This window comes from Trichomycterus rosablanca, chromosome 4, assembly GCF_030014385.1.
Source record: "Trichomycterus rosablanca isolate fTriRos1 chromosome 4, fTriRos1.hap1, whole genome shotgun sequence".
Taxonomy (NCBI): Eukaryota; Metazoa; Chordata; class Actinopteri; order Siluriformes; family Trichomycteridae; genus Trichomycterus; species Trichomycterus rosablanca.
In genome coordinates this window covers 43746476-43767248 of record NC_085991.1, presented here as the reverse complement: position 1 = coordinate 43767248, position 20773 = coordinate 43746476, and the positions used below count along the sequence as shown (strand labels likewise).

At 39.5% G+C, this 20773-nt stretch overlaps 1 protein-coding gene across 3 annotated transcripts in view; it reads left to right on the top strand.

Moving 5' to 3' along the window:
• Window positions 1-20773, top strand: part of clcn3 (chloride channel 3) — a 71902-nt gene that overhangs the window by 4837 nt on the left and 46292 nt on the right. For all 3 annotated transcript variants that reach the window (XM_062994357.1, XM_062994354.1, XM_062994356.1), the window contains exon 2: window positions 9832-10007. In XM_062994357.1, coding sequence (XP_062850427.1) covers window positions 9848-10007 — 160 coding nt within the window. In that variant the 5' untranslated portion in view covers window positions 9832-9847. The remainder of the gene's footprint in view (window positions 1-9831; window positions 10008-20773) is intronic.

Sequence of the window (20773 nt, the reverse complement as noted above, 5' to 3'; positions counted from 1 at the left end):
TCCAAAACCACAGACTTAAAGATGGAGTTTTCCTTCTTTGGCAGCTGTAACAGACTTTACCTTGTTGGGAAGGCTTTCCCCACAGGATTTTGGAGTGTGTCTATGGGAATTTGTGCTTATTTAGTCAAACAAGCTTTTGGTACATTGAGCATTCATGTTAAATGAGGAGGCATCACTTGCACTGCTTACTTTAGCTGCTCAACAATTCATGGTTGGCGTTGTCTAATTCTCTTGATGATGCACCACATATTTTCAAAAAGAGACAGATAAAAGAAGGAACCCACCAATTTGAATAATCAAAACAAATAAATGAACAATAACAACAATAATCAGCAGATTAATTGATTATCAAGTAATTATTAGTTTCAGCCCCACAGTGCATTCCAGACCTTTCTTCCATTAAAACCATGAGGCGCATTATGAAGTACAGGACACAGATACTAAGACCCTGGAACTGATAAGCGGCTAATGCCAAGTTTACACTACACGACTTTCCAAGTCGTCAGGTCGCTGTACAGTTCACACTACACGACTGGATCTCTTGTAATCGGGAGTCTTTCAAGTCGGTGTGTATTTCACACTACACGACTGATCGGTGATAGGGGGTCACACACTACACCATCTATCACCAACTGGAATCGCAGACGAGCTTCTCTGGTCTCCCAAACTACGTTTTGTCACGAAAACAAACGCGAGAAGTGACGAGGGGTTTAATGATGATGTCCTCAGTTACTAAATGGAAATGTGTTGTAACAGTGGTAGGTATGGCCTTTTGGAATGTGATACAGCTACTAAATTTAGAATAAGCATAAAGTAGCTTATTTGAAACTTTGAATATCTGTAATATTTCGGGTAAATACAGGTCAAAAAAAGATTTGCAAATACTTGCTGTATGTTTTTTGTCCCAACTTTTGGGATTGGGTTTGTATGTGAATGTCTTTTGTGTATTGAAATTATTTATATTTTTAATACATTTTGCTTTATTACAAATTAACAGTAGTTTGTTTTTAGTACAGTAGACTCTTGAGTTATGAATGGTTTACCATACGAACATTTTGGGTTACGAACGATCTTTTTCAACTTAACGTACGAAGAAATTTCGGATTACGAACTGAAATTCGCGAAACACGTGACGTCACAAACAAGTTGACTCTGACCGTCTCTCTCTCTCTAGGAGATAATAGAGAAATATGAGAGTTATTGTTGTTTCTGGTAGATACATTTTATAAAAAAAGAAGGAAATTTATGATGGTGTATAGTACAGAACACGTACTGTACTGAAATGTGGTGTTTTTATGTACAGTACTACTGTGTATTGTTGTTTATTATTGTTTATTACAGTATTATCTATTCTATAATTTAAGATTTAAGGGAAAACATTAGAAGACATTAGAAAGGTTAGGGGTAAGGGGGGGGTTTGGGAGGTCTGGCACGGATTAATTCTATTTACATTATTTCCTATGGGAAAAATAGGTTTAACTAACGAACATTTTGAATTAAGAACAGCCCTGTGGAATCAATTAAATTCATAAGTCAAGGGTCCACTGTACTTGCTTAAAATATACATTATTGACCAAAAGTTTGAAAAGGCTCAATTGGTTTTCTGCCTTTGGAATATTAGTGTAAGAAAAATTACACTACATTTTTACCTCTGCCTTATCCTGATCAGGGTCGTGGTGTTAGTTGGTGTAGGGCTGGGCGATTTTGCAAAAAAAAAAAAAAAAATCTCGATTATTTTAAAATGATACCAGATTGTCGATTACGATTTCGATTTTGTTTGTTCTTGTATAATGCAATTAAAATAAGACTCAAATTTCTTTTTTTGCATTGTAATTAAAGGCTGCAGAAGTGCAAAAATAGTAACAGCACCACCTATAATTATCCTTTTAAGAGACTCAAACTTTATAACAATAACGATATCACAATAATTAACAATAATTAAAACAAAATAGATCTAAATTATCTATATCCTTATCTATCTATATCTAAGAATAGCTCACAAACAACTTTTATTTTAAATAATGTTCAGCAGAACCTCCTTACATTAGGAAAAAAACTACAAAAAGTTCTTTACAGGTTTCTTAAAAGGAACACGAGCCTGTACTGTACTGTTTCCACCACTGAGTAAGTCTGTATCAGTATCTACACTGGGGGGGCATCAAGTAATCACTCAGCTCAGCTTTGATTTTGTCCTCTTGTGATTAGGGGGATGGATACAACATTTTAAACATTTAAGGATGTGTAACGTGTAATTTTAGTCCCATAAAACTTTCAAACTGTATTAACCACTATTTATGTGTCGTAGAATGATTCGATTCTATTGAACGGCCCTTTAAGCCAAAATAAAGGAACCGATTCGCACATTTGGGAGTCGTTACATACATACGGCTCTTTAAAAGGAACCGAAACAAAAGATCCGACTCCCTATCGCAGAATTCACTGCAGCAGTTTACCAGACGCGATTTATTTACTCAGTAACGGATGCGATTTAAAATGTAGCGAATTACAATTCTAGTACAAAACTAACTTAAGTAAAAGTAAAATTACAGGCTGTAAAATCTACTTTAAAAAGTACAAGTACACAAAAAAAATGACTCAATTACAGTAACGCGAGTAAATGTAATTCGTTACTTTCCAGCCTGATCGCGCTCATCGGCTCCGTGTTTTGATTCAGTTCAGCGGTGTTTGATTCAGTGAATCTTAATTAAACTCTTCTGTTCGTGTCTCGTTTTGCCGATCGTGTTTGCGCTCCTTATTACTGAATCTAACCGTTAGCGTGTATAATCCTTGTTGTCTTCTGTTTACTGTTTTGGTTTTCGCTGGTTTTGGACTCTACCTGATTTTGTTTTCGCCCTTTTAATATTAAACTTTCCCTGATTTATATTCCGCGAGCGTCTGCTCAGTTTCTGCCTCGTGACATGTTGGTATTTTAATTAAAATATAAAGTATGTAAACAATCGCGATTGTCACATTCTAACATCGGGTGAAAACGTTCATGCGAATTAACCGAATTAATCGTGAAAATCGCCCAGCACTAAGTTGGTGTTGCACCACTAACTAAAACATAAACACAGTTAAATGTTTTTTATCAAATAATTCTTTTATTTAAAAAGCCATCAGGGAGCTGGGTTGTTTTTTTTCTTTTTTTCTAAATAATAAAATGTCAGCAGTATCATTGCCATTATCATGTCTTTCTTTTAAAGGAAAATCCATTGAGAAAGCAATTTTGCCATGTTGCTTAACTGAGCTTGAGAGGAAATAAATGATCATTTCTTTTTCCACGGCTAGATTGGGTAACCATTGTTTAAATCTAATTTGTGTCCCATTCAAGTCTTCCAGGTTAAAAGAATCGGTGTTGGAGAGCAAGAGGCTTCGTAACTCTGTCAACATAATGAATGTAATAAATTGGATTCTTTGCTTTAATTTGAACCTGTTCAGTTTGAGGAACACGAAGCACTGGGTTAAGCAAAGAGGCTGGGATGTGCTGTTGTGACATTTTGTGAGTTGTTACAATATTTAGACAGGCAGATGAATGCATGACAAAAGCTATAGTTTTTATATGTGATCAGTATACTAGAGGTGTGTTGTTAAAGTCATATATTTAATTTCCATGAATGATTTATCCTGGTCAGGGTTACTGCGAGCCTGGCTCCACCGGGAAACACTGGGCGCTTGGTGTAAACAGGGTGCCAATCCATTGCAGGCCTTCAGCCACCAGCCCAGACATAGCTAATCATGTCTGTGTAGATGCCCGGCTAGTTGAACACTGTTGAGATTTGAAACCAGATCTCAGACCAAAATAAATCTGGTAAGATAGGGGGCCATCTAATTCATCTGGAATTTTGTTTTGTTTTGATGCAAACAAACTGAATTAAGCATGCTAGTAGCATCACATTTTAAAAAACATATGGTTATCTTGGCTAGCTCTGTTGCATTTTCACTACTTAGGCCATGTTTTGGGCTACAGTAAGCCAATTCTTGCACACTACGAGTGTAGGTAACTGATATCCATCCTACTCTGTAATCCACTTTGGAGAAATGTTGGCGCTTCAGGCTCTCGCCTGACTTTCAGATCTCGACCATGTGATCCTTAAATAAAGACTTGGGTTTTAAATGGCTGACAGTAAATATGATTTTATTTAGTCATGGTATTATCAATGATGAACTCATTTCAGTGAAGACTTGTGACTGGAGTTTTCTCACATGATTAATTATAGTTTATAGTTGAGAGAGAAAGTTGAGAGAGAATTATCAGGCTAAAAATGCTTTGTGGAACATTAATATGTGATTATAGCTGCAGGGTGAGCCATGATGAATATGCCTTAGTTTTGATCTTCTCATTCAAGTCCCTGGTAAAAGCCATCATGTGTATTTCCTCAAGGTTTCTGTGTGTAGAGCTCGTTTACAGTTAGTTCTTATTAAATGTGAAAAAGGCTTTTGCATAGCCTGTGTGTTAAGCTATCGAATAAGTGTTTACCTGAACTGTGTATAGAAAAACACTGTCTGTTGGACCATGAATGAGAAAACAGAACAAGCTTCTGGGATTAAGCTTGCTAGCTTTTTACAGCTTTTTTTACAGCTTTTCTGATATTTGATTGCAGCTCCAGTATGATCTCACACTGAGTCTGTGCTGCTTTTAATTGTTCTTTACTTTTTTTAGATTCAGTTTATTACTGGGCTGTGAACATTTACTACAAGTGGTAAATTACGGGCACAAATGTAGGGCAGCTGTAGCCTAGTGGTTAATGTACTAGACCAGTAATCAGAAGGTTGCCGCTTCAAGCCCCACCGCCCCCACTGGTTTCCACTGTTGGGCCCTTGAGCAAGACCCTTAACCCTCAATTGCCTAGATTGCATAGTGTCACAGTCCTGTAAGTCGCTTTGGATAAAAGCGTCTGCTAAATGCTGAAAATGTAAATGTACAGGCAAAAGTCTGGAGGAAATGGGAGCTCAATTAGTTCTACAGCTCTGTCATCACTTTTTGCTCTTTCTCTTATTAATCCTCGGTCAGTCCCAGCGAATTGGTAGTTTCATCCCACCTTCTTTAAAACTCACACTTAAATCTAATAAAAATTCAACCCCGGCCCAATAGTCAATTACACAACAACCAAAGTAATGTGATCTACACCAGTGTTTCCCAACCTTTTTGAGCCACGGCACATATTTCACATTAGAAAAATCACAAGGCACACCACCAAACAAAAATGTCACAAAAAGTATATTGAAATATAATGAAAATCTAGTCTCAATTTACTCAATTTACTTACTCAGTGTGAAACCTGGGCCTGTTTAGCTCGCAGCATGACTATGTACTTTCGTATTTCTTAGACTCTAAGCGAGTGGTGTGTAGTGACAGGCAGAACAATTACATTGTCTTCCACTAGAGGGCAGTACAACTTCTTGCTCCAATTAAGTGGGTTGCCAACCAGTAAAACAGAAGAAGACGAAGAAGAAATACAAAAGTACATAGTCATGCTGCGAGTGAGACAACGCCACAGGTAATAAGCCTTAGAGTACCAATCAGGTGAAATAGCTGAAATGACAATAAAGCCTCTCTTGAACTCTCTTAAACTCTTGAAGCTTGTCAGACATCCCAAAAGTGTGCATGTGCATGGCTGGGTACTGATGTTGGTCAAGAAAGCCTCAGTTGATGTTCTAGTTCCAACCTTTTTTGCACCACAGTTTCATATAAGCGATAATTTTACGGACCGAAGGGGGCGGAAGGATTTAAAATAAAATTATGCGACGAGCATAATAAAAAACACAAAGTGCATAGCATTACTTCTCACCAGTGATGGAAAATCAGTGGGAACCCTGAGCTTTTTTTTGCTGAAACGTGACGCTTCCACCAAAGTGTGTTCCTTATGTTCAGTCTACTACGTAACTTTGTTTGGTTGCCATCACTGCAGAAAATCTCACTTCACAATTATGGAAATTTAAATGGAAACAGTGTTTTCACTGCTTTTGTAGCGATCTCTAATTATTTATTCTTTCTGTGCGGCCCGGTAATAAATGACCCACGGACCAGTATTGGTCCATGGCCTGTGGTTGGTGACCACTGTTCTAGTTCATTCCAAAGCTCTTCAGTGGGGCTGAGGTCAGCCCAATTAAGGTCTATAAATTAAGAAAAGGCCAATGGAGTTTCTTTAAACTAAGCTTTTCTTAATTTATCGATCCTGATTTGTGCACAGAGGCATAGTCAACCTGGAACAGGAAAGTGCCTTACCATTTCCTACCATGGTACCAAGCATACCATTTCCTTTATATAATTAATTTATCACACCTGTTGTGACTGAAGCATGCCTTCAAAAATGAGAAATACTGTCCCAATACTTTTGTCCATATACTGTATTTTTGGAACGGTATTTCTAGCTCATAGCTAAAAAACAGGAGCCAATTTTCCATAATTTTTAATTAGAATGTTTTTTTTAGTCCACACAGACTTACTAAACTGAAATTGAACAAGTTACCAGACAATTTAACTAATAATGGTCCACCAGCAGCACTTAGAGATGGTCCAGTCATCGAACCCAGCGATCCCTAATTTTTTTGCACCACTTACCGGTTTCATATAAGATGTAATTTCATGGACCGGCAGGGGATTGAAAATAGAATAACAATACTACTCACAAAAGATGGAAAATCAATGGGAACCCTGAGCTTTATTCCCTGCAACAAAACGCTCCCACCTAGGGGTGATAGAAGACAAGTGTGTTGGAAATGGAAGCGGTGTTTTCATTGCTTGTGAAGCGGTCTCTAATTATTTATTCTTTCTCTGCAGCTCGGTAATAAATGACGCACGGACGGTACCGGTCCGTGGCTCGGTGGTTGAGGACCACTGATCTAATCCATGAGTTTTTTTCTTCTGGCTGTTCTCGTATTTATGGATCACCACAGCTGATGGTGTAGTTTATTTCATCTTATTAATTCAAATGATCCTTTAGGTCACCCAAGGAGGATGGAGGTCCCTGTTAAGCAGATGTGTCAAACTCAAGGCCCGCGGGTCAAATCCAGCCCGCCACGTCATTTTCTGTGGCCAGCGTGAGCTTAAAAGACGTACGATTGTTGTGATGGTTCAAGTAGTTACAGAGATGTACTTATAATTTAATGGGACACCTGCGCGTTTAAGCGGCAACCGTTGACATTGTAGTCATGACAACTAACTTTTACCTTTGCTAAGAAGCCATGTGACTTTCACGTTTTATTTATTTAAAATAATAATAAGTAAAGTCAGTAGCGTAAAAAATAATAAATAGAAGTTAATTCATATTGTACTAGATGTAACACCTAACTACAACTATGTGCATGTACTGTATTAAGTTTTTTATTGTTTTTATCGTTTGTATTTTGTAGTTTTACTCCATTCTGATACACTCAGTGTACAGTTGGGAAGCAAATAAAACCGACGTAAGTGTATTTTGGAGGGAGCTATCTGTCTGTCTGTCTGTCTAGCTGAGAAAGGGTGAAAAACTCTTAGCGAGGGCAGAACAATCGTCGTAAAATACATTGTAAAATCGTACAATAACTGCATCTCCCACAATGCATGCCGATTTTTGTGACCCGCAAAGTGACGCATCCCGCCACTAGATGATGCTAAGAAATATTTACAAATAATCCCAAAATGTACAAGAAGAGAAAATTGAAGCAGAAGGAGGTTATTTAATGAAAGATGGGATAGTGAATACAAGTTTGTGCTTCAAGAAGAAAAACCAGTACGTCTCTTGTGTTATGAGGCCGTGTCTGTGGTAAAGGAGTACAATATAAATGTAGATATACATTATAAATATACAGTATACATTTGGAATTTTGACACCAAACACAGAATTTGGCCTCCAAGAAAAACAACAAATTGTCTAAAACTTAAAAGACAGACTGCAATCACAGCAGGATACGTTACAATCCGCCCTTTGAGGGCCACCATAATGCAGATATGGCCCTCGGTGAAAATGCTGTTAAGTTTCTAAGGTTTCTTCCTTGTAATACTGGGGGAGTTTTTCCTTGTTGCCCTCTGTTTGCTCATCAGGGATATTGGTGCTGGAATTTGTAAAATTGCCTTAAGACAAGGTACATTGTAGACAGCACTATATTAATAAATTTGACTTAATATGTGGTGTGCACTGATATACAGGTCCTTCTCAAAAAATTAGCATATTGTGATAAAGTTCATTATTTTCCATAATGTAATGATAAAAATTAAACTTTCATATATTTTAGATTCATTGCACACCAACTGAAATATTTCAGGTCTTTTATTGTTTTAATACTGATGATTTTGGCATACAGCTCATGAAAACCCAAAATTCCCAAAAAATTAGCATATTTCATCCGACCAATAAAAGAAAAGTGTTTTTAATACAAAAAAAGTCAACCTTCAAATAATTATGTTCAGTTATGCACTCAATACTTGGTCGGGAATCCTTTTGCAGAAATGACTGCTTCAATGCGGCGTGGCATGGAGGCAATCAGCCTGTGGCACTGCTGAGGTGTTATGGAGGCCCAGGATGCTTCGATAGCGGCCTTAAGCTCATCCAGAGTGTTGGGTCTTGTGTCTCTCAACTTTCTCTTCACAATATCCCACAGATTCTCTATGGGGTTCAGGTCAGGAGAGTTGGCAGGCCAATTGAGCACAGTAATACCATGGTCAGTAAACCATTCACCAGTGGTTTTGGCACTGTGAGCAGGTGCCAGGTCGTGCTGAAAAATGAAATCTTCATCTCCATAAAGCTTTTCAGCAGATGGAAGCATGAAGTGCTCCAAAATCTCCTGATAGCTAGCTGCATTGACCCTGCCCTTGATAAAACACAGTGGACCAACACCAGCAGCTGACATGGCACCCCAGACCATCACTGACTGTGGGTACTTGACACTGGACTTCAGGCATTTTGGCATTTCCTTCTCCCCAGTCTTCCTCCAGACTCTGGCACCTTGATTTCCGAATGACATGCAAAATTTGCTTTCATCCGAAAACAGTACTTTGGACCACTGAGCAACAGTCCAGTGCTGCTGTTTCTGGTTCAAAAGTGGCTTGACCTGGGGAATGCGGCACCTGTAGCCCATTTCCTGCACACGCCTGTGCACGGTGGCTCTGGATGTTTCTACTCCAGACTCAGTCCACTGCTTCCGCAGGTCCCCCAAGGTCTGGAATCGGCCCTTCTCCACAATCTTCCTCAGGGTCCGGTCACCTCTTCTCGTTGTGCAGCGTTTTCTGCCACACTTTTTCCTTCCCACAGACTTCCCACTGAGGTGCCTTGAAACAGCACTCTGGGAACAGCCTATTCGTTCAGAAATTTCTTTCTGTGTCTTACCCTCTTGCTTGAGGGTGTCAATGATGGCCTTCTGGACAGCAGTCAGGTCGGCAGTCTTACCCATGATTGCAGTTTTGAGTAATGAACCAGGCTGGGAGTTTTTAAAAGCCTCAGGAATCTTTTGCAGGTGTTTAGAGTTAATTCGTTGATTCAGATGATTAGGTTAATAGCTCGTTTAGAGAACCTTTTCATGATATGCTAATTTTTTGAGATTTTGGGTTTTCATGAGCTGTATGCCAAAATCATCAGTATTAAAACAATAAAAGACCTGAAATATTTCAGTTGGTGTGCAATGAATCTAAAATATATGAAAGTTTAATTTTTATCATTACATTATGGAAAATAATGAACTTTATCACAATATGCTAATTTTTTGAGAAGGACCTGTAGATTGTGTCTGTTAAGCTGAATCTGTTGGTTGGATGATGCAACATCTTTTCTGTAAGAGGGAAACCTCCAATATTTTGTGTTTTATATACAGTATGTTTATGTGTTTATGTGTTTTTATGTGTGTTGGGTTTATTAGGGTGCCACACAGCTAAATGGAGTCTAAGCAGCTGTTCAACAGAGGCTACTGCAGGAACAGTTACAACAGCATCACCAGTGCCAGCAGTGACGAGGAGCTGCTCGATGGCGCCGGCGTCATCATGGACTTTCACACCACTGAAGACGACAACCTGCTCGATGGAGATGCTTCTCCAGGTATGAGCCTGCATCCGTCTATTCTTCCGTCCATCATTTCATTTGCATTAACATTTACATGTAGAGCATTTAGCAGAAGCTTTTATTCAAAGCGACTTACAGTTGAGACTGAATAGACTTGGGGTGATGGGGTTTTAAACCAGACACCTTCTTATCACCAGTCCAGTACCTTAACTGCTAAGCTACCACTGCTTTATTAGTTAAATCTCTCTGTCCATCTGTCCTCCCCTCCAACACCGTGACTGGTCAGTCTTTACAATGGATGTACACTGCAGTAAAGCAAAACACTGACTTCATTGACTGGTCACTTTGAAGCCGCTGTGCTAAAATGGCAAGCAGGTTATGAGTATGTTGCTAAATGTACTAAAGTTTTAAATAATTGTGTATAAGGGCAAGCCGTACCCTAGTGGTTAAGGCACTGGACTAGTAATCAGAAGGTCGCTGGTTCAAGCCATACCACTGCCAGGTTGCTGCTGTTGGGCCCTTGAGCAAGGCCCTTAACCCTTAATTGCTCAGACTGTATACTGTAACTGTACTGTAAGTCGCTTTGGATAAAGGCGTCTGTTAAATGCCGAAAATGTAAATGTAAGTTTTGGATGCTAGGCCACTAATGCTAAGATCTAGGCTTCAAATCACCAGCTCTGGGGGCACTCATGTGGTGCAGCTGGATATTCCGCTAGCGCACCAGTGCTGAGATCCTGAACTCCCGAGTTCGAACCTCAGCTCTGCTACTGGTCAGTTAGGCGCCCTCTAGCGGGCATTATTGGCAGTGCCTGCAGCAGACAAAATTGGCCATTTAAGTCTGACGGGAGATTTAAAGACCGGACTAACGTGGCTGTGTAAGGACCTGGTTAGTAGCCCGATGCGCCTGTACAGGAAGTGGAGGAGTGCGGAGATCAGTGCATGGCTCTCCTGGTGCGAATATTGGCCTCACGCACTAATTCACCGAACGTGTGGGTGAATAAGAAGGGGTCGGTGTACTGCGCACGCATCGGAGGAAGCGTGAGGCAGGCGAATATACTCTCCTCGGACACGACCGGAGTCTCCAGCAGCTGAAGGCAAATTGACTACATTAAATTGGGAGAAAATGGGTAAAATGCATAAAAAAACCCAGCAAAAAAAATTTATAAATAAAAAAATAAACCAGCTGGGCTGTACGCTGGTTGGGCTTCTACATACAGACACCATGGGCTATGTGTGTGTGTGTGTGTGTGTATTTATCTTCCCCTCAGCAATCATTTATTAAAAAGTAGTGCATACTAGTGTACTGTGTGCAGTTTGTGTGGGCGTGCAGGACAGAACGGTTGTGTTTTTCAGTTTAGTGATTGTGGGTTGGATTGGTGTTCATGAAGGGTCTTTGCACAACTGAATTTGCTGAGGATTATCAGACAACAAGACTCTTGTTTTCTCTGATGCCTATAGTGTCTGTACGGGTTTCCTTAATACACAGAGCTTTGTTTGTGTCTGTGCCAAATTATTCTAACACATTCACTAAGCAAGCGGCTCTGCGTACTCACTTCTTTGTTTTTACATACCATAACTGTGTAAAATATTGATCTCTTAAACTTTCAAATTCTGTTTCTCAAATTCCAACGTTCCAAGTTTTGTCCGAACTGAATTTATTTTTATTGGATTAAATTATGGATTTATGCTAGCCATTGCCGATAAAGCATTTTAGGTGCTCGGGTGCACACCTTTGCTGAGATCTTGATCTATTGAGTTTGAATCTCAGTTCTGCTATTAGCCGGCTGGAAGCCTACACAGGCACACAATGTGTCTGTATGGGGCGTGACAATGGCTGAACAGGCCTTCTTCATATCTGCTGTAGTTACGACCTTTGCTGGCTGATTGTGGCTGGCTGATGATCAGAATTGGCAAGATCAGAGTTCAGTTTCCTTGTAATATGCTGGTTTATTATTTTGTTCTAATTAATTTATGTGGTGAACTTTTATGATGTTATTAACCTTAAGTTATAAAACATAAACTGTCAATTTAAAAAAGTGAAGAGGAAAGTAAAAATGTAATCTTTAAATTAAACTTTTTGTTGAAAAAATTGTCCCTTGCTGCTTCCTGTAGAATAGAGATCAGTAGAAGGCTGTCACTGAAGAAAAAAAAAAATAACGGTCTGCTCTAAAAGCAAAAAATATATATTTTTTTTATGAAAGGGGCCCAGCAGACTTGAACATCAGCAGTGGGCTTTGATTACAGAATTATGTCCATCTGCCCTGCCCTTAACAGCCGTCAGAGGGCGCGGCGGTGCAAATGACACATTAATTTAAAAGGTCACAGTACAGTAGACCCTTGACCCAACCGTCTCTCTCTCTATATATATACAGTGAGCGAACATTCGGAGAGTGGACGGTGTTTTTCTGGTGTTTTCTTTGTATTTTGTAAAATTAAATATTAAAATGTCCCCAATGAAGGTGCACAGGAAGCGCAGTAGTGAGAAAATTAATCTATTACTATTTGTTGTTGTATAATTACTCCTGCCAGTAGGTGTCACTGTATCAGACAGAGGGGACAGAGAGTGAGAGAGAAGAAGGAATTTGGCTCAGTAAAGTATTCTTTCTTTCGTTCAATTACACCTACAAAATACAATACTATTGAAATAAAGAAGGCAATAATAGAGAAATATGAGAGTTATTGTTGTTTCTGGTAGATACATTTTATAAAAAAGAAGGAAATGTACAGTATTATGGTGTATGGTACAGCACACGTACTGTACTGAAATGTGGTGTTTTTATGTACAGTACAGTACTACTAATGTGTATTGTTGTTTATTATTGTTTATTACATTAATGTCTATTCTATAATTTAATATTTAAGGGAAATATACTTGTATTTATAACCAAAAAGACAATTTAAGACATTAGAAAGGTTAGGTAGGGGGGGGGGTTGGGAGGTCTGGCACAGATTAATTCTATTTACATTATTTCTTATGGGAAAAATAGATTTAACTAACGAACATTTTGACTTAAGAACAGCCCTTCAGAACCAATTAAATTCGTAAGTCAGGGGTCTACTTAGGGCTTGGCGATATGGATCAAAAGTAATATCTCGATATATTTTAGCTGAATGACGATATACGATATATATCTCGATATTTTTTTATCCCATAAGGTAATAACAAAAAGACACTTCTGAGACAAAGCTACATGTTCCAAATTTTTTACAGGCACTTTTATTAATATTCATGCTGGGGAAGCTTCACACAAGGGGGAACTATTTTTCCTTAAAAAAAAAAAAAAAGAACTATTCTAAGAAAATGTTTGTTGTTTTCTAACATCTCACCTGTCGTGTAATGTGAATTACAAATATATTGTCTGGCCCTTTAAGAATGTTAAGTGCACTATAGGGCGCAGGGAGCGAGTGTGTAGGGAAGATATCAGAATATATCATCTCCCGCTGTGCGTTCTCCCGCCCCCCCCACACACACACACACTTGTACTTTATTAAAGCAATAAGCCACGAGAGGCCGTGCATTACTGTGATTTTAGCACGGGGATGACGTTTTTGACACGACGCGAAGCGGAGTGCCTAAAACGTCTTTCCCCGTGCTAAAATCATAACAGTAATGCACGGTCTCGAGTTTTTCGAGTTTAATGCACGTTTTCTTGTTTTTCAACTTTGGGATTTGAAGTGAAAAACGAATGAAGGTACACGGAGCTGGAACCTTTTATCTGGAATTGTTTTCGGCGTTCTCTACTGAATACATTATTCTGCTGCTCATCTGACACTTCTCCACCACTGAATCCGAACCATCTCCAAATAATTGAGCCATTATTATTCTATTTACTAACCAGCTCCTCCACGCTTTCATGGGAGTTTTACTTACAGAAATGAAAGGGATTGGTGGTGGGGCAGGGCGAGTTGTGTTCAGTGAGGGAGAGAGGCGTGGCAGGTGAACATGTGCAGACACAAACTGGGAGAAGAGAAAGGCGAACTGTCGGATCTAACTGGAACGCAACATCTATATCGATATAAGCGATATTGTCTTATCTTATATCGCATATGAAAATATATCGATATTTTATAAAATCTCGATATATCGCCCAGCCCTAGGTCTACTGTATATAATTCTGCTGAAATTGTACTGTAAATTGTAACTGTAATGATCAGTGATGCTTCACTTATACAAGTAAGCAATATAGTACGCTTATAAAAGTTGTGTCCCATCATAAACATGAATAAAAAACTTTATACTTTGTAAATAAAAAATTATTTAAATGTCTTTCATAATTTATCATTACTGTTCTGTACATTAGGATATTAGCAGTTAGTTAGTATTAGTAGGCCATGCTGGTTTAACTGGTTTAATATTGTTGAAATGTTAAACATCAGCTGTTTTTCATGTGCTTTGGGGCATTTTTAATGCATTTTGGCAGATTTTGGAACCACTGAAGCAATCTGGCAACCCTGGCCACAATTTTGATCTGCACTTCACAGTGTTTACTGGGCTGCTTTTTTATTTTTAACTGTATTTTCGGCACCATTAAATGATGCCAGTAAAGCATTACTCTGGGTACAAAGACAAAACCCTAGAAGATTAAAGCTGATGAAATGTTTATATTGCCTCCCACTGATTTTCTTTGCTTAAAAAACCTACTCAGTTCTCACTGTTTGTTATGCTTTTATGCCATTTAAACATTTTATATTTCATTTTAATTGTATGTTTTACAACCACTTTGTCCTGGTCAGGATCGGGCCTCTACCTTCTTCAGACATAGCCAATCATGTCTGTATGTCAAAGTCAAAGTCTGCTTTATTGTCAATACTGCAGTATGTACAGGACATACAGAAGATTAAAATTACGTTACTCTCAGACCCATGGTGCAACAATAAACATTAAATAAACACAAAACGTATAATATATGAAAAATATATGAATTAAATAAACACACTAAACACAAAAATATCTGCATTGAGTAGAACACTGGATTGTAAAAATCTAAAAAATATATATATGTATGTAAACATGACTGCCATCTGACCACCCCGCCATTTAAACATGAATGACTATTTGTATATAATAATATGAGAATGTTTTGAAATACTAGCACTCTTAAGTACCTCCAGAAAGGTTTTTAAATGTGTTCAGATGGCATGTTGGGATCGGCACAGAAAAAAATGTAATATTTAATACACAGCACGTTTTCTGTACTTGCTACGTCTCTAAGTATGAGTCTGAAGTTGGTCTAGTCTAGTCTGCAGTCCTTTTGCAGAATGAATTAAGTTCATGAAGTGGACATTGACAATGCAATGGGAATTGATTAGATTAGATTAGATTAAACTTTATTGTCATTACACATGTACAAGTACAAGGCAACGAAATGCAGTTTAGCATCTAACCAGAAGTGCAATAAGCAGAAAGTGCAGAATAAACAGCATTTATGATATACATGATTTACAGTGGGTAAATAGCAGTGGTATAAACAGGATCTATAAACTATACTATAAACAAGATATGTATATAGTATACATATTAAGGTGCAGATTAATGTTGAACATCTAAAATTGAACATCTCTACATAAAAAAAACATGTTGCCTGTTGTGAATAATTAAATAGATAATTCCAAGTCCGCCCCTCACTGTGCTGATTCATTTGTTCTTGGTCCAATTGTTCAGAGGATCAGAAGCATGGTCCTGCCTTTGTGCCTGCGCAACCCAAAGAGTGTCGGCTTACACAGTCACACTGCAATCTCTGTCCTATCAGATAGCTTTCTCGCTGGCTGCCCTCGAACTGGAAGTTAACTTGTGTAAGGGTGGTTGAGTCTGACTCCACAGAGATTAAAGATTGTCCAAGGGCACACTGAGGAACAAGGTTGAGCACAAGGTTGACGTGGTGTACCTGCAGCACAAGGTTGCACGTCACTACAGACGAAGAGTTTAAACCCGACGTGGCTGTTAATAGACGACATTTAAAAACTTGTTAAACAGCTCTTGTTTAAACAGCAGCTTGACTTGTCTCTAGGATATTGTGTGCTACATATATGATAGGGCGTGTGTAGGTCTGGAGTGAGAATTCTGACAGCTTTATTGACATATACCTTGTAAAACATTAGTAGTGTGTTAATAAGGGGTACTATGGATTGCTCCATAGTAAAGGAAACTACCTGGACTACCTTGGCTGTTTGGTACCAGATTAAGACCTGGTGACTCTGATTGGTGAACTGATGGGTGATCTTACCACCAGATTACAGACTTCTGATACTGGACAGGTGGAATATTAGACACAAAATCCAGGTAAAAGAGTTTGTGTGTTTATTTATTTATTAGGATTTTAATGTCATGTTTTGCACACTTACACTAATGACAGGACGAGTTATTACTGGTCAAACACAATCATGGACAATTTTGTATCTCCATTTTACCTCACTTGCATGTATTATGTACTTTGGGAGCTCCCGGAGGAAACCCACACAGAAAGGACCCGGACCGTTTCACCTGGGAATCAAACCCAGAACCTTCTTGTTGTGATGCCACCGTGCCACCCAGAGTTTGTGTGAGCGTATGTGTGTGTGTTTTTTTCCTCTTATGGCCCTTTTTCCACTGCATGGTACCCTGTGGTGTATGGTTCTTTTTAAATCTGTGATCCACCCTTAAGTGGTTGTTTTCATTGCTTATATTCTATCTAAGTACCTGTGGTAAATTTGGTTACCCTTCTTGACCAAAGACCAAGCATACTAAAGATTGTTGGGGTGAAATAATGAAGATTGTAAATGGTTAAATGCACCACTGTGAAGCAAAACAAGTAGTATATTTAAAATCCAAAAACAATAGATTTGATGATAGTGGTGTCATAAAAACATGAAAAAAAACTTGAACCACAACCACAGTGGGGCAAACCAAAAGAGGTCATGTTTTCCACTTTACCCTGGTCAGGATCACGGCAGGTGCAGTTGCACTAGGAAACACTGGGTGCAAGACATCCAGCCATCGCCCCGCAGACATAGTTGATCATGTCTGTGTAGATGCAGATTTGAACTCGGATCTCAGCAGTGGTGGGCTAGCTTAATAGAATGCTGGGCCACCCAAACGCCTGGTCCTGTTGTTGCTAATGCTATTTGCTTTCAGCATTTGTTTGAGAATGCTGTCACAGGCTCACTTTTAGTAAACTTTGTCACCTTTCACAAGTGCCTTGGTGAAAATAGAAGAGTACATTATTAGGGACAGCACATGTTACTCAACATTAGTTCTGGATTTGGATGCATACTGTATTGTACTGTGGGGTTCCATGCGAAAAAGGCTATGACGGGCAGTGTTATTTTAGCATTCTGTCCACCCACATTTAGCAGGTGGGTGAATAATTCTGGTATTGTTGTTGACTTGCCTAGTGTGTACAACACCACACAACTTCTTACTGTTGACCTGCTGACATCTTCAGAATATTTAAAGAATCAGTCAGACCAGTTCTAAATCAAATTTGCCTTTTAAAAAAAGTCATTCTACTATAAAGAAATAAAGGGTAGGATAGGTCTTATAATGGTTTATTTTGCTTCTGTATCATATTCATTAAACACTTTTACTCATACCCATACCCACTTATCATTTTTGGGTAAGACATTATGATTGCTGGAAATGTGTTTGTAGTCTACCATACCCCAGCATGTTGTACTTATTTGCACTTCATTTCTTACCTGCTCCAGATGGACACTTTATTGACACATTGAAGTAGGGCAGTGACAGCTTAGTGGTTTAGGTACTGGACTAGTAATCATTTGCTAGTGACCATGGGAGTTGGTCCCACCTTCCATGCAGCCTCCACTTTCCATCACTCCAGAGCTGACCAGTAGGGTTTAAGTGATCAGTGGGATTAGAATCGTAGTGGTGTTCTTGGCCTGCCAGGCATCTACACAAACATGAAGTCCTGCAATGGATGGCGGCCTGTCTAGGGTATTCCGGTCCTGCACCCAGTGATTGATTGATATCCCCGAAATAAAGTTTAATAAATAAACTGCTTTTATATACACCGATCAGCCATAACATTAAAACCACCTCCTGGTTTCTACACTCACTGTCCATTTTATCAGCTCCACTTACCATATAGAAACACTTTGTAGTTCTACAATTACTGACTGTAGTCCATCTGTGTCTCTACATACTTTTTAGCCTGCTTTCACCCTGTTCTTCAATGGTCAGGACCCCCACAGCACAGTGGTGTGTTAGTGTGTGTTGTGCTGGTATGAGTGGATCAGACACAGCAGTGCTGATGGAGTTTTTAAATACCGTGTCCACTCACTGTCCACTATTAGACACTCCTACCTAGTTGCTCCACCTTGTAGATGTAAAGTCAGAGACGATCGCTCATCTACTGCTGCTGTTTGAGTTGGTCATCTTCTAGACCTTCATCAGTGGTCACAGGACGCTGCCCACGGGGCGCTGTTGGCTGGATATTTTTGGTTGGTGGACTATTCTCAGTCCAGCAGTGTCAGTGATGTGTTTAAAAACTCCAGCAGCACTGCTGTGTCTTATCCACTCATACCAGCACAACACACACTAACACACCACCACCATGTCAGTGTCACTGCAGTGCTGAGAATGATCCACCACCCAAATAATACCTGCTCTGTAGTGGTCCTGTGGGGGTCCTGACCATTAAAGAACAGCATAAAAGGGGGCTAACAAAGCATGCAGAGAAACAGGTGGACTACAGTCAGTAATTGTAGAACTACAAAGTGCTTCTATATGGTAAGTGGAGCTGATAAAATGGACAGTGAGTGTAGAAACCAGAAGGTGGTCATAATGTTATGCCTGAGCTGTGTATAAACTCATATGTTTGATACAAAAAAAGCACAAGGCACAAAAAAAATAAAATAATAATAACTCAAATTGAGAACATTGCTGGTATATTATGAATGGGATTCTTTTTCAGTTTAAAACAAAGGACAAAATCAGACTAACCTCTGATTAATTAGAGATTACACTCACCTGGTTTTACCTCGTCAGTGCTCACATTACTTTGAATCTGAGTTTGAATCTTAGCTGTACTACTGACCTGGTCGGGCGTCCAGCAGTCACAGTTGGTCGTGTCTGTAGGTGGGTAGTCCGATGGGGGTTTCTGCTATCTAGGAGAGCATAGGCTAGCAGATAGCATACTGCCTCTCACTGACAGAGCTTTGTGGAAAGGGGAAATATCAGATTGTTTTGGTGATGAGGCACATTGTGTTCTTCGGATCAAAAAGGAAAAGGACCGTCCTTATTGTTCCAGAAAGGTTTTAAAGAGCTTTACTTCAGTCACTGAGGTACCACTGCCCTTTTTCTTACAGTCCCATTTTTTAATTGGAGTTCCATGAAGGCCAAATAGTGGGCACCTAAACTGTAAAGACATTCACTTTAAAGGAAACAGTCTTAAAAGTCACAGTGTCAACACAAAGAATTGATGCAGCTTATGCCAAGTTTACACTACACGACTTTCCAAGTCGTCAGGTCGCTGTACAGTTTACACTACACGACTGGATCTCTTGTAATCGGGAGTCTTTCAAGTCGGTGTGTATTTCACACTACACGACTGATCGGTGATAGGGGGTTACACACTACATGATCTATCACCAACTGGAATCGCATGCGACCTTCTCTGGTCTCCCAAACTACGTTCTGTCACGAAAACAAACGTAAGAAGTGATGAGGGGTTAAACGATACCACGTCCAAAAATGCACGTCAACAAGTAGCGAGCGATCAAAGTTTGTGCGCTGATGTGCAGCGTAAAATCATGGATCGTTCTATAGTGAGTTGGAAGTTAATAAATATTTTTTGCAATGCAACGTTGGTGTTATGTTTTGTAGAGAGCGATAAGTTCAGAAATACTTTGTGTGTGCTGATGTATTCTGAAACTTTATTATGCCCCTGTCCCACCTTTTTACATCTTCTCCCCTGCGTTTCCCCTCACCCCGTATCTTGCGTTCTCATTGGCTGTTCGACATAGCACTCATTGCCAGTCGGGCGACTCGGATCCAGATATTCGACAAGCTGAGTATCTCTCTTCGGTCGAGCCGCTCGGATCGAGTTGTTGAGTAGTTCACACGTAGCGATTGAGAGCCGGGTTTAGATCGCCGAGCGAACGCCGAGTTGATCCCGAGAAAATCAGGGCAAAAATCATGTAGCGTGAACTAGGCATTAGGTGGACACTGGTTGCAACTTAAATCAAACAAAAACTATTTTCAATATAACCTGTAGGTCACTTCCATTCACTGGATGTTTTTTTGTTTTGGTGGATGGATTTCGCAGTGCCATGCCCATAAGAATGCTATAGGTGGTATGTTCTCATCTGATTAGGGTTTACCGAGTGTTTATTAAACAGAGATGCGTCCAAACTTAAGCTCACTAATCGGTGACCTGATTCACAAGCACTAGTTAAATCTAATACAGGAAACTCGATCGAACAGCTCCGACCCCCCAATTCCCATATTGATTATTACTCTACGGTTTCGCCGACGCGCATAGCAACTAGTTAATCTCGGGCTGCATCCTAAACGGCACACGTGCGTCCTTAATAGTGCGCCTAAACATTGACTCACCGCTTTGAAAAGCCTACGGCGTGAATTTTACCCGTGTCCGACAGATACCCCAACATGCACACATAGTAAGAAAAATGACGAAAAATGATATTTTCCTGCATCCACTGTAGTGTACAAACGTTTGCGTTGACTTGCTAGTGTTCACTTTGCGATTTGGAAAGCGGCCCTAGTTTCGATGACATCATCGCTCCTGAAGGCAGCGTGAAGGAGGGCGGCGCCTACCGAGTCTGACTGACGGACTCACTGCGGA